Genomic DNA, 24,661 nt, shown 5'->3' with positions numbered 1-24,661 from the left:
TTGCATCAGAGTCATCAGAAGCAATCAAACAGACAACGGAAGACAGGCAGGTGCGTGCCTGTGACATAATTGCCTCCCCCGTCGCTTCCATCTCCATTTCCATCTCCATCTCCATCTCCAGTTCTCCCTTCACCGCGTCCACGTCCACGTCCACGTCCACGTCCACATCCACGTCTGGGACCCTGTACCTTTTCTTCTCTCCACTTCTTGAACTTTCCCCTCCTCTGCGACCTCTCCTTTACGCAGTCCACGTCGCCAGGCGAGGTACCTTACAGACGCATCTCCATCACCGGTCACCTCGCAGCAGCATCGTCACCTGCCACCCTCTCCCCCTTTACCCCTTTCCCTCGAGGGCGTTCGTTCGTCTCTCCTTTTTCTGCTTTGCATCTTGCATCGTCCAGGCTACCAACAGCGCGCATTGGCACCCACGTGATCGTCTTCCTAACATGCGCATCCCCTGCTGTACATAGGCCCTTCTGCACGAGAAGAGTCACGACCTTACACTAAGCTGCCTACACACACTACCTCACTGCAGATACCTGCACTAAAGCTGAGGTAGCTTGGTTGCCCCGACTGAGGCCCGGACCTACAACTTGCGCTTTGCGACTTCACTGCACCGGGTGTTCTACTACCTTGCTTCTCTCGCCAGCATCAGCCGACGTTGCGGTCCTTCTTCTAGAAATACCCACCTGCTGAGTGTCCACCGGTAGATATCAGCTGCAATTCATCTGAGGTCTGAGGTGCTGCTGCTATCGCCGACAACGCTCGTGGACCGACCTGACGCACCCACCCCCCGGCTGCTGCTCTGTCGTCCTTGTCGTCCGCCCTCGTCCTAGCACTAGCCCCCCCAGTCGCACCTGCCCAAGAAAAAAAAGGATCCAGTCACCACTTCTGCGACTTGGACGTGGGCTCCCAACGCCGCTTTCTCAACACCACCACCACCTCCGCCTTCTCGTCAACCATGGCTCCCAACGTCAACACGAAGGCGAGGAACGGAGTCGGTGTCGGTGTCGTCGCCAACGGCAAGCCTCTCCGTCGCGTCGTGCCTGCAATTCCCCTCACCTACGAGCGCCGCCTCAAGGCCAATGCTGCTGCAAAGCATGCCGCCGCCCAAGCCCACGCCGCCTCCGTCCCAGTTGTATCCCTTCCTCGGCCCGCCGCCACCACCAACGGTTCTTCTTTGAAAATTCAGAACGACGTCGACGACTCTGCGCCACCGACCCCAAAAACCCTCGAGCCTGCCATCGCCGAGAAGACGGACAACGACGATAACGACGCCGCCGCCGAGGACGACAACGACGAGAAGCCTGCTGAAGAACATGCAGTAAAGGATCGCGACGGTATGTGTAAACTTCGCTCAAGCTACAACTCTCAAGGTGGATGCTAATAATTGTCTACCAGGTACTCAACAGACTTCGATCACTGCCCCTGCTGCCACCGCCCCCGAAGTGTCCGAAGCGACCGACAAGCCCTCCGAACGAGACGCGCCCCCGACTGTCATGGAATCTGCGCCAGGTATGTTGCTTGCTGGCCGCTACGCATGCCAGGAATCTCTCTCACACTTTGCGGACGACCACCCGGCAGCTTCGCCGGCCTCTGGTCAGTCTGCTTGGTTGGGTGAGAATTCAAGGCAAGGTCTTTTGGGGCAGCAAACAAATTACTCACACCTTGCAGAGAAACACCAGCTTCCTCCGACTTTCCGACCCCCTCCTGTCATCTCTCCTTCGCGCTACAACATGCCTCCCGGCGCGCCCAACGGAGCTCGCCCTGCGCCAGTCGTCCTCAATGGCACTTCTCACCGAGGCCCTCGATCTGTCCACAACGGCCCCCCGCACATGCATGGCCCGCGCCCAAGCAACGGCAGCCTAGTGCAGTTCGGCGGATTTGGTTCCAACTCATCGTCTCCCGCCCCTCCTCACTCTGGCGGCTTCATGCCTCCTCCCGGCGCGCCCCTCCAGGACGGACGCCAGTTCCACAACCATGCTGCGGTGGCTGCCAACGGCTACCCTCCTCAAATGCCTTATGGCACCGAGTTTGTCCCTGGAACCGCCGTAGACCAGTTTGGCAGACCGATTCCAGGTCCTCCTGGCATGGAGCAGTACCACCCGTACGTCAATGGCTACGGACCGTCCACCCCTCACAGCTTCCAGGGATCCCACTCGTCGGCTCAGGCGGAGGACGTCGGTGCCTACAACCACTACCCCGCGCCTGGCATCCCCAACGGTACTTCCCACCTCGATGACGCTCGCCCTCACCCTCCCCAGGCCGGAGGTTTCGGTGTACCACCCCAGCGGATGATGCCTGGTCCTATCCCGCCCCCGCACATGATGCATCCCGGACACGAAGCCCAGGCATTGGATGGACTCACCGCTTACCTGCGGTCACAGTTCCGTGATACCACATTCGCTGACTGTACCCTGGAGCTCCGATATCTGGACGACCGTTATCCTCCCGTCCGAATTCCCGGCCACCGCCTAGTGCTTGCCAGAAGTCAGGTCATCAAGAACATCCTCGAGTCTGAGAGCTTCGAATCTAGCCCGCCGGGTGCTAACCGCATGATTCTTCTCCCTTCCGACGACAAGTACCTTCGCTCCGATGCTTTTTGGATGGCAGTTCAGCATCTTTATGCCTACCCCCTGCTTGGCCTTCCGGACCCCAGTGCCAACGGCGGTCTTGGCATGGCCGGTACGGCCGACGACCGGTTCGAATTCGCCCTTGGTTACGCCGCAGCTGGCCACGCGCTGGGTTGGCACCCAATTGTTGTCCGTGGCATGGAGATTGCCTCTCACTCCCTCGGCTGGTCCACCATTGAGCGAGCCATCGCATTCGCCCTGGGTGATGTAGCGGGCCGTGCCTCAGCCGACCGCCACACCCAGTTTGTCTACGGTGACGCAGTCCAGATTTTGATGAACGGGATTATCAACTTCCTCGTCAACAACTTCCCGACAGACTTCACTCTGGACACGTCTGTAGCCGATCCTGAGCGCTATCCTCGCATCCCGTCTGTCCCTGCCATGCCGCCCACCCGTGAAGGCACCCCGACCATCGCCCACGGAACTTCGGGTAAGGACCGTCGTTCACGCCCAATGCACATCCAGTTCGGCGATCTGGCATTGAACCATGACGGCTCTAAGGTGTCCGAGCCCTCACCGTTGTCGCCCCAGCAGCGAAACATTCAGTCCATCCTGTCAAGCATCCTCATCAACCTGCCCTTCGCATTCTTGAAGCCGACTCTTGAATCGAGTGGCTTCGGCAACGTCAACGGATGGGCCAATGTCGAAGCGCGCCACCAAATCATGCTGGACGTTGTCAACGAGCGTGAAGCCAGAAGACACCGAGCAGTTGAGGCCGTAAGAGCTGGCGTCATTCCGGACGCCGAGTCAATCTTCTACGGTCTCCAGAGCGTGGAGCCCCGCGTGGCTGAGGAGTGGAACGGGCTCGGCTGGCGGGAGGAAGTGGTGTCGTACGTCAATGGCGACGCGCCGTCCCTCGGCCGGCAGTGGGTTCCGCTGATGGTTCAGAATGGCGGCGGCCATGTGGAGAACACGGGCCGCCCGGCTTATCCTTGAATCAAGCATTAGCCGGGATTACGATGTTACGACACGGAGACTCAAAAGAAAAAAGATCGACGACGACTATTCGGGGCGGTCTGCATTCGGCATTCACATGATGACCAAAAAGAAAAAAAGCGGCAATTCCTTTTCAGGAGGGATCGGTTGATGGTTTGGGCATTGCGCATGGTGTTCTTTTGGCAGTTTTTTGTGGAAAAGTCCAAGCTACAGAAAGCGTGGAAGTGAATGGGGCATTTTGTGCTGCGGTTCTGCTGTTATGGGCATCTGTGTTGGTCTGGTTTGTTTGCGCGCGTGTGTGTTGATAGTCATGTCAGACTCTTAGCTGAATGTCTGCTCATCCTTGATGGCAGGGCTTAGCAGACGGGTACCTAATGGGCAGACTTGTTGACGCATGGCCATGGGCAGGTGTTTTTGGACGAGGTTGTAACCCCTCAACAGCGGCCGGTGGGCAGGATGGCAAATGATGGGATGAGGACAGGTAAAGGGGGACACGGAAAGATCAACGGGCCGGTTGTGGGGAGGACGTGTATACCCGGTGATGTATGGGTTGAGAGAGAGAAAAATGAAGGCTCCTTATGAGGAGTGAGTGTTGCGGGGAGCCCAGGCGACGCCGGAGAACCGACAGGTTGGGCGGGTTGTTATTTTGCCATGGCCTCGACTCGTTTGCTAGGTATTCATAGTGTGTACTGATGAATCTGCAAGACATTTGCAAGTGTTTGCGGCCTGGATGGGTGTATCTGGTGATGCTGTCGAAGCTCCTGTTGCGCTTGCGATCGAAAAAGGGAAGAATATCCGATCCTCACGAAGGAACGCGACATCACAGACCAACAACAAAGACAGAAGCAGACGCGAAGATTTAAACATTTCTTCGACTATCAACAGGATGCATGAACAGGTCATTAAACTTGATGGCGCACCTCTCCGAGAGTGGCATCTGGGAGGAAAAGTGTGGGGAAGTCCCCTGTCGCGAGGGGCACTCTTTGGACCTAGCGACGTCGGCTGGGCCAATCAGTGGTGTTTGTTTCTTCAGTGGTCGAATTTGGGCCCCTCCATCCCCGGGACGGCAGGGATCAGTGATGAATTGCCTGAGAGCCGAGGCATGTGCTTGCTTCCCTTCTCGCGCTTATTTCCTTGGGGGTCCAGTGGCTTTCCCGTGACGCCTGACGCCCAGCCCAGTAGCGCCAGGTATCTCCTTAGCGACTAGAACATGGGGGTTTTAGATCCCACGTGTGGTAGCCAGTCAGACTGTGCCCTTAGTACCTATAGTATATTCAAAAAAAACACTTATAGCGTATATTTAGCTAGTAAGAAGTCTAATTAGAGGTAATAAATATAAATATAAATTATACTAAATATAGTATATTAGCTAATATTACTAATACTATCTACTATAGTACTTCTATTAGTACCTCTTATAGAGGGCTATACTATAATCTAAATACTAAAAATTTATCCTATAATCCCTAGAGATATTAATAATAATCTTACTAAGGACCTTTTTTTAAAACTTAGATAAACACTATATATAAAGCCTCTTTTTTAATAATACTAAGAAAGTATAGTTTATATAAATAAATAGCTATTTTAGTATAGCTAAAGAAAACTATATAATAATAGCCTCCTCACTATATTTTATAATAATCTCTTTATAGAGGTGTTATTAGAACTTACTTTAAGTTTAATAGGTATTCTATATATCTCTAGATATATTAGAAGTATTATAAAAAGCTTCTTAGAATATTAAGTAAGTATTTATTATATTAATAAATAGGATAAAGTTAAAGTTAAATACTTAAGCTCCTCTATAATATATATAATATCTATAAGTATATACTACTTAGTATTAGTTATTAATATTAATAGTATTTATATATTAGTTATATTTATAGTAGATAAGAGGGAAGGGTAGTAGCTTTATATAAGTAATTTCTACTTCTCTTATAGTAGGATTAACTATTTTAAAAAGTATTTATAATATTTTAAAATAAGTTATACTACTTATTAGCTACTTATATAGCTTAAGCTAAATATACTTTCTATTATAAAAGCTAGTAGTTACTATTAAAATAAGAGAACTATCTTTAAATAAAAGCTAGTTAACTATATTATTATCTATAAGTATAATAAAGATAGTGCTCTATAGTATCTTTTTAGCGTTATTATTATAGCTTTTAATATTATAGAGGATTTTAATAACCTTACTATTAGGTTAGTAAGTACTTATAATAATAACTTTATATTAATAGAGGTATTAAAGTAAGTTAACTAATATAAATAAGTTATTAATAAATAAGTAGTATTATTAATAACTACTTAGTAATAGTATTTAGAGAATAAGTTATATTATAAGGGCTTTAATATTTAATAGAGGTCTCTTAATACCTTTATTATATTAAAGAAGAGTAATAAGTAGTTTATAATTTATATATTAAGCTTAATATAAAAAATACCTAGCTTTACTAATAACTTATACTTTAAAGCTAATAAGTATAAGCTTATTAGATATATATTACTTATTAGAGTAGTAGCCTTAATAATATATTATACTCTTATTAATAGTAAGAGTATTATTAGAGGTTTAGAAGTATATTAATACTTCTTAGAAATAGTTACTCTAATTAGTAACCCTCTTATAGATAGTGAGGTAGCCCTTCTTAGCTTTAAAATTAAGGTTATAAGTAATAAAATTATAATAAAGCTATTTAAAGTAGTTATAAGAGATCTAATAATTAATCTTATAGTTAAGTAAGTGCTTACCTTTAGCTTAATAATTATTAAGGTATAATTTGCAGTAGATAGTTATATATATTAGTATGCTGAGAAATATATATATTTTAGCTTTATAGGTCTACTATAATAACTTAAAGCTCTAAATAAGGTTATATATAGTATTATTAGCCTCTAAAGCTTTAAAGTAGTATATCTCTAACTTATAGTTAGTCTATACTACTTACTTAGTAACTTTAGTAAGAGGTATAAACTCTTTTTAGATCTTAAGAGGGGTTTTACTATAGTTAATATTAATCTTATATTACTAACGCTCTAAAGTTATCTTATAGAAAGGTAAGCTAGCTATTAAAAGAAGGTTACTATAGTAATTTCTTTAAAGAGGGTTAAGGTTATTAAAGTACCTATAAACCTTATTATTATAGTAGCTATACTAAATAATAGGTATTAAGTTATTAAAAGAGTATTATTTAGCTTCTTAGTTAATATTATTATTAATATTAGTTTTAAGGATTATTAATAATATCCCTAAAGCTAAAAGAAGTTATAGAAAGTTATTAATAAAACTAATACTAATAAGAAAGTAAGGAAGTTTAATAAGAAGGTTATATTCCTTAAATTTATTATAATACTTAACCTTAGAGTTATAAAGATCTAATAATTTAATAAAGTTATTTATTATAGTAAAAAAATAGTAATTTTTTAATATAAAATAAAGTAAGTATAGTAATAGTAAGAAGAAGTTATAAAGGTTAGAAGTATATAGAGAGGAATATTATAAACTTAGAAAAAAAGAGGAGAAATACTAATTAGTCTTTAGGGAAGTATAGGTACCTTAAAAATATTAATTTCACTATAAAATATAAGTATATTAACTTATAGCTTAGACTAGGCGTAATAATACGTCTTTTTTAACTATATCTAGCGAGTAGCTGTGGGGGGGGGCTAAAACTCCCATGTTCCAGTCGCTAAGGAGATCTGCAACTGTGCGAGTACAACCGACCTCCGCGACGCCCAAAGCTGAAGGTGCGAACGTCGAGTTCCGCATTCCACACACATACACGCGCGACCACTGCTACCACACTCTCTCTTAATTACTTTACATAACCAACTTTTAACTCTTTTCTTCTTCTGCTTCTTTCGTCGTCTGCGATACTCAACTTAATTGCCGCCGCGCCCAACCACATTGCCCAGCTCCGTGTACGTCCAACTCTCCTTTCCCAGACGTCGGCCCCGGTCGTTGAGGTCATCGCGCAAAGCCGACGCTAGAGTTCCCGCATTGACACGTGCTAACGGAGCTTCCTCAGTTCGGACCAAACCCTCCTCACGCTTCCCCAGATTCTCCAAACCTCCGCCCGAAGCACACGACAAGTCACGACACCTCCCTCCATCTCTCCGCCGCCTCTTATCGTCGCATACCACTCTCTCACTACCGAACCGGTCCCCGCGATAGTCAGCTGCTCCAATGGCCTCCGCCGCGACCTCGTCGTCGCGGCCAGGCCCAGCCGGCGCCGCCGCTGCCTCCACCCCGAGTCCTCGTCCTGCCGGCAGCGGTCCTTCGCGAGCGCCGCCCTCGCGCAGCAGCGTCACCGACCCCGTCCTCCGAAACACCCTGCGATACACTATCTCCGCGAAGGAGTATGCCACCCTGCACAAGTACGTCCTCTCGCGGTCGCGCATCCTCAAGAGGGCTGCGCCGAGCGTGAGTGCCGTCGAGCGCATCGTTGAAGGGGAGAAGCCGAAGCAGAATGCCGGACCGGGTGCTGGAGGACGGGCGGTGGACGATTACAATGCGCGCGCCGTGCGGCATTCCTTGCGTGTGTTTATCGGAACGGCGGTTGCGATGAAGGGATGGGCCTTGATCTCCCAGAAGCTGTTGGGCGCGAAGCCAGAGTAAGTGCCTCCAAGGATGTCTAGGACATTTAGATGCTGACATGGAGACAGTCCCGCTGTTGCTGGACAGAAACAACCACTACACAAGTCGCCGACACTTCGCCTTTCGCTATCTCTGTCCACCATCCTCCTTCTCTACCGCATCCTCTTCCGTTTCCTTGCTCGCCTGCGCGCCCATCTTCTCGACCCCACGGCTGCGCCCTTCCGCCAAAGAAACCCGCGCACAGCGGCGACCTTGACGTCTCCGTACGCCCCCGCCATCGGCGCCTCGCTGGCCGGTGTGTTCTTGGGCGTTTACCCTTCCCAGCAGTTGCGCGTCACCATCGCCATCTACACGCTCTTCAGGGCGCTCGAGTTTGGCTGGAACCTGTGCGAAGAGGAGGGCATGATCTGGGGCTTCAAGAACGGAGGCAAGGTAAAGCGGGAGAGACCATGGTGGTGGGGCAGCTGGCTCATTCAGCCGTTCGCCTTCGGACAGCTGCTGCATGCTGTGGTGTTTGACCGGGACTGTTTCCCCGAGACATACGGAAACTTCATTTTCAAGAACTCAACAGCGTACATTCACCCCAGACCGGCGGATTACCCGGCTCACCTCAAGTGGCCCAAGGCCTATGAGATTGTGGACAACTTGGCTCAGATGGCCAAACTCAAGTGGCCGTACGTATTCCTCTTCATCTTACCTGACTTAGTTAACATTCGCAGGCCCTACATCTCACCCACACTCTTCCCGAACAAGGAGACGCTCCCAGCGACCCTCAGCGCCGTTAAGCCCCTGACCTCAACCGCCCACCCCATCATCAACTCACTCTCCTGCGCGACGCTTCATCCCTCCGACCCGTCTTGCCTGCGAACTTACCTCAACTTCTGGCTGGGCTCATTCCCCGGTCTCACCCGCTTCTTCCTCATCATCTACTCCGCCGTCACCTTCCTCCCGCGCTTCCGCTCGCTGTACAACGCCCCCGTCACGACCCTCCAGCGCGTCCTCGCCAAGTCGCTGCGCATGAGCACCTTCGTCACGGGGTCCATCTCCACCGCCTGGGCCAGCATCTGCTTCTTCCAGCAGTGGTTCCCGCGCACCTTCCTCCCCACGCAAAGGTTCTTCCTCGGCGGCTTCCTGGCTGGTCTCTGGGCGTGGGTCGAGAAGCGCAACGGACGCGGCGTGTTCTTGTACTCTGCCCGCGTGAGCGTCGACTCGCTGTGGAAGGTTGGTGTGAAGAGGAGATGGTGGAGGGCGATGAAGGGCGGTGATGTGTGGGTGTTTGTCATGGCGTTGATGGTCACTGGTGTGGTGTACGAGAGGGATGCGAGGGCTGTGAAGGAGGGTAACTGGAGGAAGGGCATCAGCTGGGTGCGCGGCGAGGGCTGGAGGGATTGGAGTATCGAAGAGGATACGGAGGCGGAGGATGAGCATATTGAGAAGATGGAGTAGGTGTGATCGCTTTTGATGAGATGGGACCTTGAGATCACGGTCATTGTAGGTTTCGGTTTGCATGGTTTATTCTTCATGGCGGGGTGTTGTAGGCGCCTTACCTGTTGTACGAGAGTGTTACGACTTTATGTTTGATAGATGTTTAATGTGCTACCATTCGGACTCACAGCGAGGATTGTAGAACTCTCGGCACAGGTTGGCGTAAGTCATTCCTTATGAAGTGATTCAGGTGAATATGAACATGCAGAGCTCCCGGCGACTCGTCAACGGTAGGGAGGATGGACCATCTCGGTCTCGGAAACCGTCATGAGGCGAGACGATCCTGGAGCTTCCGTCTTACGAAGAGGAAGCCCCAAGAACTTGGTCGCCAGCTCCGTACCTAGAGAACATTCATTGATGAACGCGCCTGCGGACGACCGACGCGATGATTGGCTGTGGCTCAAGTGTGAGGCTGCCATAATGCCACCCAAGGAAACGGACTTGGGCAAAGAGGAGGAGGGGTGCAGCAGGTAATGGGCTTTGTCAGCTCTTCCGGTGCACCCTCCAAGAGCACAACTTCAAGTCTGCCCATGCCACTTTGCCTGCAAAGCTCAATTGCAGGTCCGGACGACGCGTCCGACGCGTCTCGTACTGCGACTGTTGGTGGTGGGCGGACTCCGTCATTCTGACTCGACCGTTGCAGGTGCGCGCAGGTAAGCGAAACGGACAGCCCGATGTATTGGACGTATGCCTTGAAATATAGAGCTTTCCATCCAGTCAGTGGTAATCCCGACTTACTCTTCCTCTTTGGGTAAGAAATGAGACTTTCCTTCGGATGTCTTGGTTGGTCTCTTCGTGCATCATGTGCGGTCGCAACCCCACTGCGCGGTCGGTGTCATCGGCCTATCACGGGCTCATGAGGTAAGCAGCAAGACCCGGCGCCAGAAGTTATAAAAAGTAGCACTTGGTTCTTCGATGCTCCTGGCTTTTTAACTCTTCTTGTCATCGGTTTCAACCATCATTTTCGGATCCTTGGGTATCACTGACGTTGTGGTGGACTACGAGTGGCTAACTAGACTCTACTTTTTGAGATTAACAGGAGATATGTCGGATACTACGGACATCATAAGCTGTGTTTTCGCTGTTCTCGGGGTTGTCGTTGCAATGATAATAGGTTGGTATGGATACAAAAACTATCGCCACGATGAGAATATTCAGGTATGGGCAAAGGTTGTTGCCGATCGAGTTTTTTTTCGCTTACGTTTGGAAGCAGATACTGCGTGATGCCCTTGTTAGACTGAAGGCTGCTGTCGATCGGATATTGGCTTCCTGCCACAATTCACTGGAGGCTGTACTTAACTGGGTTGGGGAAAGACTCCCCATCAATTATAGCAATGACAAGAATAATGCGGTACCGGAACCATCTATTGCTGGTGACAGTTCTGGCTCGAGACCTGTTGGTCCGGGGTCTCTGGAAGCCGGAGAGGTCCCCGACGTGATGCCTCGCCAATGGGGTGAGTTGGTAATGAAGGGGGAACAGATTTGGGGAGAAGTCTGCGGGTTGGTGACAAAATACCGCGAATGAGAGACGAAGAGCCCCCAGCCTCTGAGATTCCGGGGTAGGTGACTTCAGAAAGTTGGTCAGCACGCGGTGACTTAGCAGTGGAGATGTTTAGGTGGATAAGGGGACGGAAAGGGGAAGAAGAGAGATGCAGTTAGGATAATGAATGAGAAAATACATTTGCGTGATATCTCACGCAGGTCGCAATCGCTTCTTTTACCTTCAAATTTGGTGAGCAAATGAACTACCACGCGTATCTTGAGCGGCTGTCTATGAGGTCAATCGAGGATGCTAATTGACCTTCGTTCAAACGGCCCCACTTAGCATCCAGAGCCAAGGCAATACATGAACTTGACTGACAACGTACCCAAAGCAAAGTTTTGACTGATTGGGACTTCTTTGATAGAACACCAAAGCTTTAACAAACCATCGTACTGACGTCAGCACAATTCGGCCGCGAGCGCCCCATCGGTGCTCTGCCGTATGCACTGCCCGGGAGGCCGGGGACGGCGCGGGGTGCAAAATCACGCGCCCACGGAGAAACTTGGAATTAGACGCTGGCAAGTCGGCCAGGGGTACGAATATGGGGTAAACATGGCGACCAGGTTCGTAAAATACAGGACCTCCGCACTCAAGCCGCTGACAAGTGACCGGACGAACCCCACAGATTAAGGTAACAATGGCGAGCTGCCTCCCCACGGGCGGCTTTTAACCCCGCCATCCCATACCAAAACAGCGCCTTCTTCTTTCGCGCGCCAATCCGGTGTAACCCCTCAAGCAGGTACCGGTAGTAGTTGTCAATATCAGGTGGCCACCGCCCGTTAGCTTGGTCTTGGCCTCTCCGCATTTTAATTGATGTCTTCCCCGAAGTCATTGCCAGAAACGCATGATTGATGGGGTCCATATACGGAGTCGCTCCGGATCGTCCTTGTTGTCTGTCTTGACTCGGGTGAAAGCGCTCCAGTCACATTGCGTGATGCAGCGTGAACAAGAAATACCACCAGGAACAACACCCTAGCCATTCCACATGCCACTTCAGTCACGCATCGGATCGGCTCAGGGGTAGGGACGGCTTGGACGCCTGATGATGTCGGCAGTCTTGTTGCCATTGCATGTCTGCTTGTTGTCCGAGTATAAAACCGCCTAAGATCCCTCTCGATTGCCATGTAGCATTCAGTACCAGCAGCTCAGTCTTCAGAGCCGAGTCTTCCTTGAGACACAGCAGCCATGTACTTCTCCAAGATCGTCTCTGCCTCGCTCGGTCTCTTTGGCCTTTTCGGCTCGGCCGCCGCCTACACCAACCCGATCCGTAATCCTGGCGGCGGTGACCCCCAGATCTCGTGGTTTGACGGCTACTACTACCTGATCTCAACCGAGTGGACCAACCTCCAGCTCGCCAGAGCCACGACCATCGAGGGACTCAAGACTGCCACCCCGAAGGTTATCTACTCTGACTCCAATCCCACGCGATGCTGTAGCGTCTGGGCTCCTGAGATCCACTACTTTGACGGGAGGTGGTATCTCTACTACACGGCCGGCAACGATGGCAACTTGGATGGCCAAAGGATGCATGCTCTGCAGGGTACGTTTTGACCCATTACGTCCAAGAAGCTCTTCAAAGCTGACAAACATATCTACAGGTGGCGCATCTCCCTGGGATGACTGGTCCTATGCTGGTCAAATCACTGATGATTGGTCCCTCGACGGCACTGTTGTCCGATTCAACGACTGGGGCAACTACTTCGTCTACTCCTGCATGACCGGCGTTGAACACCAATCCACCTGCGTGCGCAAGCTCGGTGATGACTACGTCTCTGCTGGCTCCGACATAACCATCATTTCTCAGCCCGACCAGGCTTGGGAGCAGAGTGAAGTCCCTGTCCAAGAGGGCTTCTACGGCCTATACTTTGGTGGAAAGACCTACATCGCCTACTCTGCCAACTACTGCTGGACTCCGGACTACTGCGTTGCTCTGCTCGAGTGGGATGGCGTCACGGATCCGGCGTCGCCCTCAGCATGGACGAAGAGCAATGGATGTCAGTTGACTGCCGCCAATGGAAACTTTGGCACTGGCCACAACAGCTTCTTCCGCAGCCCTGATGAGACCGAGACCTACGTCACTTTCCACGCAACCAGCAACGCCAACGGCGCGTGTGATGATAACCGCTACGTCATGGTCCAGCCCATCACTGCCAATGCTGATGGAACGCCCAACTTCGGTGTCCCTCAGGCGTCTACCTACGATTGGCCTGAGCCCAGCGTCTAACATGGATGGACGTACAGATTGGAGAGACAAGTCAAACGTGAATAGCGGATGAATCTCGTGTACCTAGATAATGATGAATGAAACCTAAATGAACAATACATTTCAGAGCGAATCTATGATACCACTGGAGTTCTGTGAATGTGTGTCAAGTCTTGCTTTCCCAGTAGATGAGCTAACAGATCACGATATTATCTCGGTTGTCTTTCTTCTTTTCGTGGTCTGCTTGCGCTCGGAATCGTATAAAGTATCTTCAGGACACTGGGATGAGCCTGGCAAAGTTGTGTCCAGCCCCATGCCTGCTGTTCAGTTCGTGGCATAGGTCAATCCCTCAGCTACTTAGCGACTAGGAGAACCCCATTTTGACATCCCTCATGTTCGTAGGCGTACATACGCAGTGTTCATGTTGATCGACAGACGTCAGTTGGTTATCTTCAATATGGAAGTATTAAATAGAGGATCGGGGTGTACTAAACAAACCGTGTGGTGTAGAACAAGAGAGCTTCTCTCTGTCGCTCGAACTGGTTTGCTCATGAACCATCTGTAGGTCTTTAAGACAATATCCCCGTTTGAATTGCATGGAGTCGGTCTGACTGATGACGAATGAACTAATATTGTCAGATGGGGTACGATTTGTACTTTTGGAGAACACACCGTCTCGAAACCCGCTTGTATTGTGGTGTAAGTGCTCGTTTGAGGCAGGCGATGTCTGCGGTAATCCTTGATGCATCGGAATATGACAATAATCGCGGACGACACGGAGACAATCAAGGTTGCCAAAGCAACGATTCCTTCAAATGATGACGACATTGCTTTTGACAAGTGACGTGTCTTGAGTGGGATAATGATACGAAGGAGAGCCATGGCTTTCTTTAAAGAAATCTTCCTTCTAATATCAACGTTTTCTTCCATTCCCTTTTTTCAGAAAGGTTGAAATCGTCATTGGCGTGCTTTCACGTTTGCCAGAATGGACATCCTACAGAAGAAACAACTTTAAGGCTTCGTCTCCCGACTAGGGTGAGACATACATGACAAGGGCGGATGCCTTCCGCTGGTTAGAGTTTACCGCCATCTTGGAAATGCACGTCGCCGCTTCGAGCACAATTCTAGTTTGACACAGAGGGGTGAGAGCTACGATTGGAAAATCGACATATGCAGGGAGACAGCTGCGAGACGCTCAGAAGAGAAATGGATGTCATAGACAGGAATATGACTTCAAGAGGCGGTACTAGAGGCTGACGTACGCAGTTTTGCTACACCGGTGTGGCCAGACTTTTCTGATCGTACAGCGCAATGGCGCCAGTCAGCCCGAAGGACTTGGAACTTCAATTTCTCCAGACAGTGGATGATTGCGGCAAAGACGTGACACTGAACCTTACGCATTATCTAATGTAATGTGATATACTCTAACGATTTCTTTTTTTCTCCGTTTTCAAATATGTATGTTGTTGTCTGGCCCATCCGAAGGTTGAGTTGACAGTGCAACGCGACGTAGCATCGGAGAATGCAACAGCAGTTTAATCAAACATTGTTGAACTTCAAGCCGCTTTCATAGACCTGAACTGTGCCAAAGTTGCTGCATCAGAAAGTCCACCAGAGGTTCAAGGCTCTCAACGTTCATGTGAAAAGTTTGCCTAGGCAGTGAGTGACATGTACGGAGTAAATTGGCGAAGTGCGGACTTAAATCTTGTCGCCGTACTCCGCCCGCTCGGAACTATGCTGGGCACCCGTTGTCCGTTTTAAACTGGCAGTTGTCAATACTCGGCGCTAAAACAACCTTATATCTCTAGCGTCCGCCTTCTCAATATGATTCTCTCCCACACAGAAACATTTGGTTACCGAAGAAGGAAGCACACTCCCGTCATGAAGCAGTTCATCCTCGAGGATTCCCATGTGAGGACCGGATGACAGATAGAATGACGCCAATCGCACCGAGAATAGTGATGCGTCTGAAGATCGTCGGAAGAAACAACGTTTCGGTCACAGTTTCGGCAAGCGGGGGAAATGATCGCATTTAGAATCACGGACGGCAACTCTATTCGGGTGCTCGCTCCAAACAAGAAACCGTGAATGGCTCACAGAGCCGCAAAGTTTCATGCTTAAAACGTCCACGTCACGCAAGGAAATTTCCATACTTTAACAAGAAACCTGATCGCACAGGCCCGTTCGGAGCGCATGTGAAAACCACCATGGGCTCCAGTCCTTTTTCTCATCCTTCTTCCCTTCTCGACGACGCCAGCTGACAGAGGGTCTGGGGAAATTCCAACCGTTAAGCTGATCTTACATTTCTCTTTTAGACCTTGAAGTGCCAAGTCCACTTTTGTGTTTATCGTTGCATAGTATTCGGCTTCCAAGAAATTTGGTATTAGACGATCAAACGCAGCTCCAATGGGCCGTCATGCGACATTTTTCTCGGCCGCCTTCTTGGCCACGGGAGGCTTTTTGTTCGGATTCGATTCCGGCATTATCACGTCCACCATCGCACTCCAGACATTTAAAGACTACTTTCACCCATCTGATGCTATTGCCGGAGGAATAGTATCATCGTTCCAGGGAGGAGCGATCCTTGGGACGATAGTGAACATGCTATTTTCCGACTGGCTGGGACGGCGCAATACGGTGTTTCTTGGCTCAATCATATCTGGTCTGGGATCCGCACTCCAGGCCGGCTCTCGGAATCTGCTCACCCTTATCATCGGGCGGTTCATCGGCGGTGCTGCTGTCGGAATTCTCACATCGACCATCCCGATGTATGCTTCGGAACTATCGGAAGCCAAGCATCGGGGTAAACTCTCAGGTCTCCTGCAATGGATGCTGAGCTGGGGCTTCTTGGTAGCCCAGTGGTTGGGCTACGGGTGCTCGTTCGTGAAGACTGACTTTTCATGTGAGATCCGATGCTAACTTCGGTTTGACGACCTGCTGACTCACCCTAGGGCGCTTCCCTCTGGCGTTCCAATGCATCCCAGGTATCATCTTGGCACTTGGCATATACTTCCTTCAAGAGTCACCTCGCTGGCTCATGGAAAAGGGACGACCTGATGAAGCTCGTCAAGGACTAGACAAGCTACGCATTGGTGTAGATGAGAAGGTCGTTGAGGTTGAATACAACGAAATCCGACTTGCTGTCCGTGAACAATCTGCGCTCAACAAAAACTGGAATCTATGGAAGGAAATTCTCACCCGTCCTTCCTGGCGCAAGCGACTGCTCTTGGGTTGCGCTCTTCAAGCATTTTCTCCATTGTCTGGCATTAACGTCATCAACTATTTCGGCCCTCGCATATACGAACTTCTGGGCATTGGGACCCAGACGTCACTGATGATCATCGGTATAAACGGCGCCCTTGGTATCATCTACAACTCCGTTGGTCTTTGGATGTTGGATCGCGTTGGGCGAGTTAGACCTCTCATCGTGTCTGCTCTCGGATTAGCGGCTGCCCTGTTGGTCAACGCAATCCAATTCCAGTACCTGGACAGGTCTAATGCGGACCAACTGAGGAGTATGGTGGCCATGAACTTCGTGTTTGGCTTCTTCTTCACCCCGCTTGGCATCATCAGCTGGGTGTACCCTGCGGAAATTTTCCCTCTAGAAATTCGGGCCCTTGGAAATGCTCTCACCACCTTCACGAACTGGACCGTCAATCTAATTCTGGTCTCATTTTCACCACAAGCCCTCACGGCTATAGGGTTTAAGTTTTTCTACGTCTTCTTCGTCTTCAACATGATAGCGGCGGTTTGTTATTATTTGTTTTATCCAGAAACACGAGGCAAGACTCTGGAGCAGATGGACGAGCTTTTCGGCGATGGCGTTCTGCCATTCAATCAACAGTCTGCTCCAGCTATTACAGAGTCTACTGATGAAGAGGCTCGGGGCGAAATCATTTCGGCTGGGGCTACAACACAACCCTTGAAAACAACCAAGCGTACGTACACAAAATACAACACCTTTCATTTGGAGGGATAGAAGGGCGGGCTTCGGAGTTCGGGATACAAGGGACGTATTGTCAGACTCACGTAATCTAAAGCACGTTCTCCAACGAAAGATTGAGAGACATACTAGTGATAAACCAACATGAAATTTGCAAGAGTTTCGTTTGCGCTGAGAGCCTGATACTTTGAACACTTTGCCATTGAATGGTGGTAGTCAAAGCCATGGATGGCAGAAGAGCTATGTGATTCTATCTGCTATTGGTTGCCCCTGAATGGTAGCGAACAGATCGTCAATCGGTTACCAACACCGCCGCGGTGTCAACAAGGCGGTGCCTTTTCTTGGCTAGCTTAGCCACCCACCTCCCAGCCTGCTGTGCCGCGTGAGGCACACAAGCATAGGCATTCAGTCCTGCTAACAGGAATATAAATTGACGTGGGTCTTCCCAACATAAGGCATGGCGGTGTTGGTCTCCGCAAACAAACCTGAGTCATCGATTGTTATCGTAGTTGCTCTTTCCAACCGTATTCGACTCCTTGCACCTTCCACCTTATCATCACGGCAATACATACGCGAATTATTGAGATGAATATCGAACACGAGAAAACAAAGACTCTGACAATGGTTGCCAACTCGACATTGTTGAAAGGTAATCATGTCGCCTTGAAAGTTTGTTCCGGGGTCTGACAAAAGCAGAGCCATCTGAGTACCAACAAAGTCGTGCGCGGCTGCGTCGCGCGATTTGCCGGGCCATCTTCTGGCTCATCCTCAATCTCTTTTTTCTAGCAGGGCATATCTACATCCTGTACGGCATCTACTGCAGATACCAGAGTTGGAACCAATTGAGCAGTTCCGACAAGCGGTGGATTTTCCAGCCGTTCTTTACATCGACTATAGTGCTTCTCTATCTCGCAAGCGCCATTTTCGATGTGATGGATATCAGAGAGAAAATATTACGTCAAGCTTCAGCAGAACACTCGTAGAGAAGTGATCCCGTCACCTGATGGCGGCTTCAACATGATCCACGTCGACTATTTGGCCACAATACCACGCAAACACCTACCAAACCAGGGCCCCTGGACGCAGCGTATGCTCAGCTTACGATCCTATGCCAAACACCTGCTCCTGCCTTGCATTCAAAGGATGACACCCCGGGAAGTTCAATACATTATTGGCTATCGATGCCGTGCCGATTATCGTCTGACGCCACCTTAGAGGCTCGTTCGGACTTGGAGATGGGGCGAACCAATCACTATGTTGCACTAGCTTCGGAGATGACTTTTCGTCTGAAGATTACCCTCGGGACCGGGAAGTCTCACGACAGAGACATTGGAGGCCCGTTCTTCATAGACGTCATTTACCTCCTCACATCGTTTTCTAGAAATATTCTGTAGTGCTTCAATTGATCCCGCGGCTGGGTTCGAACCAACCATATCCTTGGCTACTCAGATCCCGTAGTATTGATTTTCCAACATCCCCGATGGCCATTCCAGAAGTCAACGCACCAAACGAAAGCCATCAGAATGGCGGACCTAAAGTCGCAATTGTCGGAGCGGGGTTGACGGGTCTGATCACGGCCCATGGTCTCAAGAAGGTGTGTCGCAGTGCCTATTCCATATTCTTTGAGATTCTCGCGCTGATGATCGGCAGAACGGATTTGAGGTCACGGTCTTCGAGCGCGACGCGAGCATTGATGCGCGTCCCAGAGACTGGACGATTCTGATTCACTGGGGAATGTCGACTTTGACCGAGATGCTCCCCGACCACATAGTCAAGAACTTTCCAAAGGCTTATTGCAATCCTCACCTGCAATTCGATGATTGGGACGAGAGCGTCCTGGGGTACAACGCCCTTACTGGCGAGGTGTTGTTCCGGAACTCCACTCCCGGCGCTCGGCGAGTCAGCCGTCGTCGCTTCCGGGAGGTTCTGGCGGAGGACCTTAACATCCAGTGGGGCAAAGGTCTCAAAGCGCTGGACATCATCGACGACGATTGTGTGCGACTTTCTTTCAATGATAATTCAAATTTCGATGCAAACTATGTTCTGGGAACGGATGGTGCGTCGTCAAAAGTTCGGGAATTCCTGGTGGCCGCCGAAGTTGCCAAACCTGTGCCCTCCGGCTTCATGATCGCCAACTGCAATGTTAAGTACGGAGACGAACAGAAAGTCAATACAATCGTGAAGGCACATTCAGTGTTTGCCTCCATGCTTGGTTCTGGGGTTATGGCTGGTTGTGGTGGTATGTATCGCTTACCATTCTTTCCCGCCGGGGGATTTTAGCTAATTTTGCCTGTGACAGTCATGGCTGTAAACGATCCCAAAGACGTTGCCTCGTGGGAGACGTTCTGGGTCAAAGTCTGGAAAGGAGAGCCCGTGACTCTAGCTGGACAGGAAGCAATTGACTTTGTCAAAAGTGACTTGGAGGGGTTTTGCGAGCCGTTCCGATCCGCGATAGAGTGGACACCGGACGGAAGTCTTTGCTACATTGACGAAATGAAGTATTGGCTGCCGTCAGCCTGGCAAACTCATGACGGAAAAGTCACACTTGCAGGTGACGCAGCCCATCCGATGCTCCCATGTAAGCAAAACCACGCCTGCTTCGCTATTTACCGTGCTGACTCTGTTTCAGTCCGAGGTCAAGGTCTTCAACATGCCATCATCGATTCCGACAAGTATGTGAAAGCTCTAATCCTGCTGAGGAAGACTGGGGACACGGCAATGAGAGAGGAAACCATAACACTGTACGGAGCTGACGTCGTTGCACGTGGCTGTACTGCGGTTGCGCAATCGCTTAGCGAGGCCGAGAAGGCAATGAACAAGGACACCGTCAGCAAAATGCTTATGGTTACCCAAGGACACGGTAGGTCTATTTGAGAAGGATGGTGATCAGAGTACGCGTAATCTAGTTGGGCGAGAAATCTGTTCCACAGGAGTTCGTTTTGATACCAAGAAAGAAGAAGCGATGTCAACTTGAGATCGCAAGGAACTTCCATCAAAAAGTATGAGAATTGGATTTTGAGAATCATCACTCGTTGGGATGAATAAGTGTCAATGATATTACTTTCAGAGGACCATCTTGTCGACTTCGCGTAGTGATCAAAGTACATTGCTCGAGGCAGCTAATTATAGGAGGGCGAGTTTTGTAAGGTTTAATGCAATGCTCAGTCACAAGGTCGTCTTCACTCGGGCGTGTTGTGCTTGGCACAGGTGACCAGCCTCAAGCCCACGAAGGCAAGAGGGCCCAGTCGTCAGCGATGACAATATACAAGATGCTTTGTTATATCTACACAGGAAGACAACGGTCAGAGGTCCCGAGGAGGCTGGCAGCGAAGCCTCGGATGCCAAAGACGAGAAGAAGATAATCAACAACGTGCTCTCAGCTCCTTTGGGCCAATGAAATGTTCAGCATTGCTTCTTGGATCCATCGGTGTAGAAGTAGTCCTCGTTGATCTTGATGGAGTCGGCGTGCCAGGTCTTGCCACCATCAGTGGTCTTGATACCGCTGGAGGAGCCGCCGGTAAGCTGAAGGGTGTCTCCGAAGTTAGAGTCAGCCTCGCTGAGAGTGACCGTAAGGTTGCTCCAGCCTGCAAGTATTTGTTTAGCACAAGTCCACGACACAAGACATCTTCAGGGGTGACTTACTGTAGGCGCCAAGGGTACCGCAGGCGCCGGAGTAGCACTCGTTGCTGGAGTAGATCCAGGTAGGAGCCTTGCCGTTCTTGTCCTCTGCAATTGGTGTCAGAATAAGGTATTTGTGTTACGAAGAGAGGATCTTACTGTCGGTCTGCTGGGAGACGAGGGCGCCGTTGATCCAGACCTTCTGGGTCACACCCTTGGAGGCATCATAGGTGACTGCAGGCATGTTAGTCTTCAATATGGCGCGGATCTGACACTGGAAGGTGGACTGACGCTCAAAGTCAACGTTGGACTTGTTGGGAATGGCGACGTAGCTCTGGGCAACCTGCTCAGCTATGCGAATGTTAGCAACTGTACTGTTAGGGAACCGTGCAAGCTTGGTACAACTTACTTCCGGTGAAGGTGCTAGCAGCGACACACCAGGCGTCGTTGGCCGCAGGGCAGCCCCTATCAAAACATCGTCAGCTCGTACAAGCATAATTGACTCGAAATGCGCCATCACTTACTCCTGAGCGTTGTTGGGCGCCCAGTTCAGCAGGGGCTGGAAGAGATCCGTGCTGTCGTCGCTCAAGGACTGGGAGATGCCAACCCAGATCGACATCCAAGGCTGGGCAGTCTTGTCCGCAACAACGGTTCCGCAGGGGATGGAAGGAGGGACCAGAGTGTAGGTGGCCTTGGCGATCGCGTTGCTGGCGGGGCCGAGGTTGAACATGTTGCCGAACTTCCAGTCATCGTACTTGCCTCGCACAGCGAGGGCACCGGCGGCGGCAGCAAGAGAAGAAGAACGCATCTTGGCTTGGTTTCAAACAAACAAAAGAGTGAATAAAAAGTTGGTTGGTTATTGAAGCAATGTCTTGAAAGAGAGTGAGCCAAGAAAGCCAAGACTGATGGTTGCACTCAAATGCTTATATTCTTTTCAGCGGCATGTTCTAACTACCTATTTCGACGATCCGTCGTACAGGCTGGGGCAATTCTCGCCGGCCATAAATTGAAGGGGTTGTCGCTGGGTTAAAGCGGGCTGTCGTTGCAAACAAACGACGCTCCTCGGCTAGGGGCCGAGTTGCGCTGATCGTTTAATTGGGTTCTGGATAAGACGGCACGTCCCAGGGCTGAGGGTTAACCCGCGAATCGAAGCTGTTGGCGTTCGATTCTTCGTTTTAGGGGGTGCCTTGTTCAGGAATCCGGCTAACTTGCCAGTTTAGCGTCCGGTCGCACGGTCGCATATCTATCTACGACTCGCTTCGGTCTCGTTATCACCTCACTGCGGTCTCTTGCGATCTCGTTCACGGGCTTCTCCAAGCGAATAAGATCTAGTCAGCTGAGGGCCGTCTTAACAAATAAGACTTCGGTCTTTCGCTGGATCGCCAGTTTGACGACCCTTGTACCATCGTCACTCTCAGTTGACATTATCGGGGAAATACTAGCCGGCCTCGTTCGATTCATCTATCATCCCACCGGGCCCATTTAACCAGATTCTCGGGGCGCTGAAAGAACCGGTGAATCTCTAATCTTCTTTTAGAATTCTGAAGGCTACTTTTAATCCCATTCGGTTCCATCCGTTCCATCGATCCCATCAAGTTGCCCCCCACTTCCCGCGGTCATCTCCCTTCTTGACACCAGCTCGGAAACCAACCTGCGGTTTATTCCAACCTCCCTGCAAAGTGACCCTGCTATGTCGACTATTCACTCTCATCAATGACTTCTCCCCAGGGACTTGCCTCTTTTCCGTACACGATGCTCTCCAATTTCTCCTTTAACAATGGAACATGCGGCACTTTGCCCAAGGGTAAACGAATCGTTCGCCCATCAAACATGATCTCAGCCACCGGCTGAACCCAGGCAGCAGTCCCAACCACGAAGACGGCCACAAGACTCTCGTCGTCGACCGCCCGGACAATATCGGACATGGTAATGTCACTTTCCAACACCTCAACTTTTTCAACGTCCTTATCCGCAGGGCCACCGACGAACATCTTGCGCGACAGTTCGAGGATAGATCTGCGAGTTCCGCCTGCAAGAATAATCTTCCTTTCATCGAGCGGCGGTGTCACCATCTGAAGACCTCCCGTCGAGGTCCTCCAAATGACGAAGACGTTTGCGGATCCGGCTTCAGTAATCTGCCGATCTGGGCCAAAGAGCCAAAGGATCTGGTCATAGCCCAGTCGGCGAGCTTCGCCCTGAGCCTGGATGGTCGGGCCATAGTTGGCAGCCACCTTGGCAGCTCCAGTGCCGCCTGGCCATGCTCGAACAGTTGACTCTGTACTAGCCAGCAACCGAATTCCGTTGTTCGTGTTGTCATCGTTCGGGGCTGTGGTAGGGTTGAGCGACGGCCAGTGAATGAGAAAGATGTAGAGCAGCGCCTCCTCCGGGACCTTGAGACCCAGACTGCTGTCTGTCCCAATCATGGTCGGCCTGATGTACAACATAGAACCGGTCTTGTCTTTGGGGAGCCACTTCGGTGCTTCAATCACGCAAAGCTTATGAATAAGTTTCAGCAACTCTTCGGGCTCGAAGCCCGGTAGTGAGATGCGCTCCGCTGATGAGAGCATGCGGTTGCAGTTCTAGAGCGGGCGGTGCAATCTAAGGCGGCCGTCAACTCCGCGGTAGACCTTCATGCCCTCGAAGCAGCCGGTGGCGTAGTGAATGACATTCGCCGAGGGCATCAGAGGTATCGGACCGTACGGGACGAGCTTCGGGTTCTCCCAGCCTTTTGCGGAAGTCCAAGAGACCGTAATCATATGGTCAGTAGTAGCCTTCAAGCTCGTGATCTCCGGGGATCCCGGTGCTGGAACCGGCTTTGGCTCCTTTGTCCATTGGATCTCGAGAGCTGATGCCTTCAACGTGGTTGGCTTGGTGACCGTCATTATTGCTAACGGCGCGAGGGTAAGTTCGAATTCCGAGGGGTATTCCGAAAATCGTGGACAGAAAGCTCAAAGCACCATACCAACTAGTGATCTGTAATGTGTCTACTGAGATATTTATCGTGGGTTATGCGGATGTTTGGTCTTGACGGTGGATCGGCGTTATCTTAAGGCGCATAGGGCGCAAGGCGCAGGGCGTTTTTGACTGGACATGTCCTCACCAACTTCTGCATCGTGATTGTCAACACGTGGGTCGATGGGCGCGGTTGACGTAGATATTGTCGTAGGTGGCGTGCAGCAGAGCGGGGAGAAGATAATGTTGCAATGTTTGAGTAAACATGGATGCTACACGTTTTCGCCAGAAACAACGTGGTGGTGCGCGATGATGACTCGATCACATTCGAACGAATGACTAAATGCCAGCATAACCCAGTATTGGCATCATTCATCTCGCGGCAGATGTACTGGCGGTGTGTTTGGTGGCTCCGTCGTCTGACTGCCTGGCTAGCCTTCGCAACGACATGAATTGGTGGTTTTGTCTCCTCGACGGGATCTCCACGCAAGCTCATCGTGCTCATGTGATGTCAGGCACATATGATCTTCCAAAGCTCTCCTATGTACACAACAATTATAATCAGCTCTATGTACACCCGTAATACTGCATCTGCAAAACTTCGTAAAGACTTCACCGGACTGAGTTTCGCTGCAACTTGAATGATGACCCAACCCAACCTACATAGACTTTGTGGTATGTTAATCGAAGATGAAGTTTCTCTTTGCATTACAATCATTTCCACATATAGCATCACTACTGT

At 50.2% G+C, this 24,661-nt stretch overlaps 7 protein-coding genes across 7 annotated transcripts; 5 read left to right on the top strand and 2 right to left on the bottom strand.

The window, feature by feature from the left end:
* Positions 1-961: 961 nt before the first annotated feature.
* CGCS363_v014946 (uncharacterized protein) lies at positions 962-3,569 on the top strand (the record flags this gene model as incomplete). The annotated part of the gene is made up of 3 exons (XM_036646795.1): positions 962-1,340; positions 1,402-1,599; positions 1,675-3,569. The coding sequence occupies 3 exons, from the start codon at positions 962-964 to the stop codon at positions 3,567-3,569; spliced, it is 2,472 nt and encodes an 823-aa protein (XP_036488469.1).
* Positions 3,570-12,388: 8,819 nt separating this feature from the next.
* On the top strand, positions 12,389-13,427 carry Araf43A-1 (Extracellular exo-alpha-(1->5)-L-arabinofuranosidase; the record flags this gene model as incomplete). The annotated part of the gene is made up of 2 exons (XM_036646794.1): positions 12,389-12,743; positions 12,802-13,427. 2 exons carry the CDS (start codon positions 12,389-12,391, stop codon positions 13,425-13,427), a joined length of 981 nt encoding a protein of 326 aa, XP_036488326.1.
* Positions 13,428-15,812: 2,385 nt separating this feature from the next.
* HGT1-3 (High-affinity glucose transporter) lies at positions 15,813-17,385 on the top strand (the record flags this gene model as incomplete). The annotated part of the gene is made up of 2 exons (XM_036646793.1): positions 15,813-16,308; positions 16,358-17,385. 2 exons carry the CDS (start codon positions 15,813-15,815, stop codon positions 17,383-17,385), a joined length of 1,524 nt encoding a protein of 507 aa, XP_036488124.1.
* Positions 17,386-17,970: 585 nt separating this feature from the next.
* Positions 17,971-18,332, top strand: CGCS363_v014943 (uncharacterized protein; the record flags this gene model as incomplete). The annotated part of the gene is made up of 2 exons (XM_036646792.1): positions 17,971-17,998; positions 18,046-18,332. 2 exons carry the CDS (start codon positions 17,971-17,973, stop codon positions 18,330-18,332), a joined length of 315 nt encoding a protein of 104 aa, XP_036488126.1.
* Positions 18,333-18,829: 497 nt separating this feature from the next.
* On the top strand, positions 18,830-20,223 carry cctM-1 (FAD-dependent monooxygenase cctM; the record flags this gene model as incomplete). Its single annotated transcript, XM_036646791.1, has 4 exons — positions 18,830-18,943; positions 19,000-19,588; positions 19,649-19,927; positions 19,979-20,223. 4 exons carry the CDS (start codon positions 18,830-18,832, stop codon positions 20,221-20,223), a joined length of 1,227 nt encoding a protein of 408 aa, XP_036488125.1.
* Positions 20,224-20,751: 528 nt separating this feature from the next.
* Positions 20,752-21,775, bottom strand: CGCS363_v014941 (uncharacterized protein; the record flags this gene model as incomplete). Its single annotated transcript, XM_036646790.1, has 6 exons — positions 20,752-20,933; positions 20,992-21,075; positions 21,127-21,201; positions 21,259-21,318; positions 21,377-21,432; positions 21,492-21,775. The coding sequence occupies 6 exons, from the start codon at positions 21,773-21,775 to the stop codon at positions 20,752-20,754; spliced, it is 741 nt and encodes a 246-aa protein (XP_036488128.1).
* Positions 21,776-22,664: 889 nt separating this feature from the next.
* CGCS363_v014940 (Branched-chain-amino-acid aminotransferase) lies at positions 22,665-23,849 on the bottom strand (the record flags this gene model as incomplete). Its single annotated transcript, XM_036646789.1, has 2 exons — positions 22,665-23,546; positions 23,595-23,849. The coding sequence occupies 2 exons, from the start codon at positions 23,847-23,849 to the stop codon at positions 22,665-22,667; spliced, it is 1,137 nt and encodes a 378-aa protein (XP_036488127.1).
* Positions 23,850-24,661: the final 812 nt, after the last annotated feature.

The sequence above is a fragment of the Colletotrichum siamense genome (assembly GCF_013390195.1).
Source record: "Colletotrichum siamense strain Cg363 chromosome Unknown KSG_Cg363_contig10, whole genome shotgun sequence".
Classification (NCBI taxonomy): domain Eukaryota; kingdom Fungi; phylum Ascomycota; class Sordariomycetes; order Glomerellales; family Glomerellaceae; genus Colletotrichum; species Colletotrichum siamense.
This window is presented reverse-complemented; position numbering and strand designations above follow the sequence as displayed.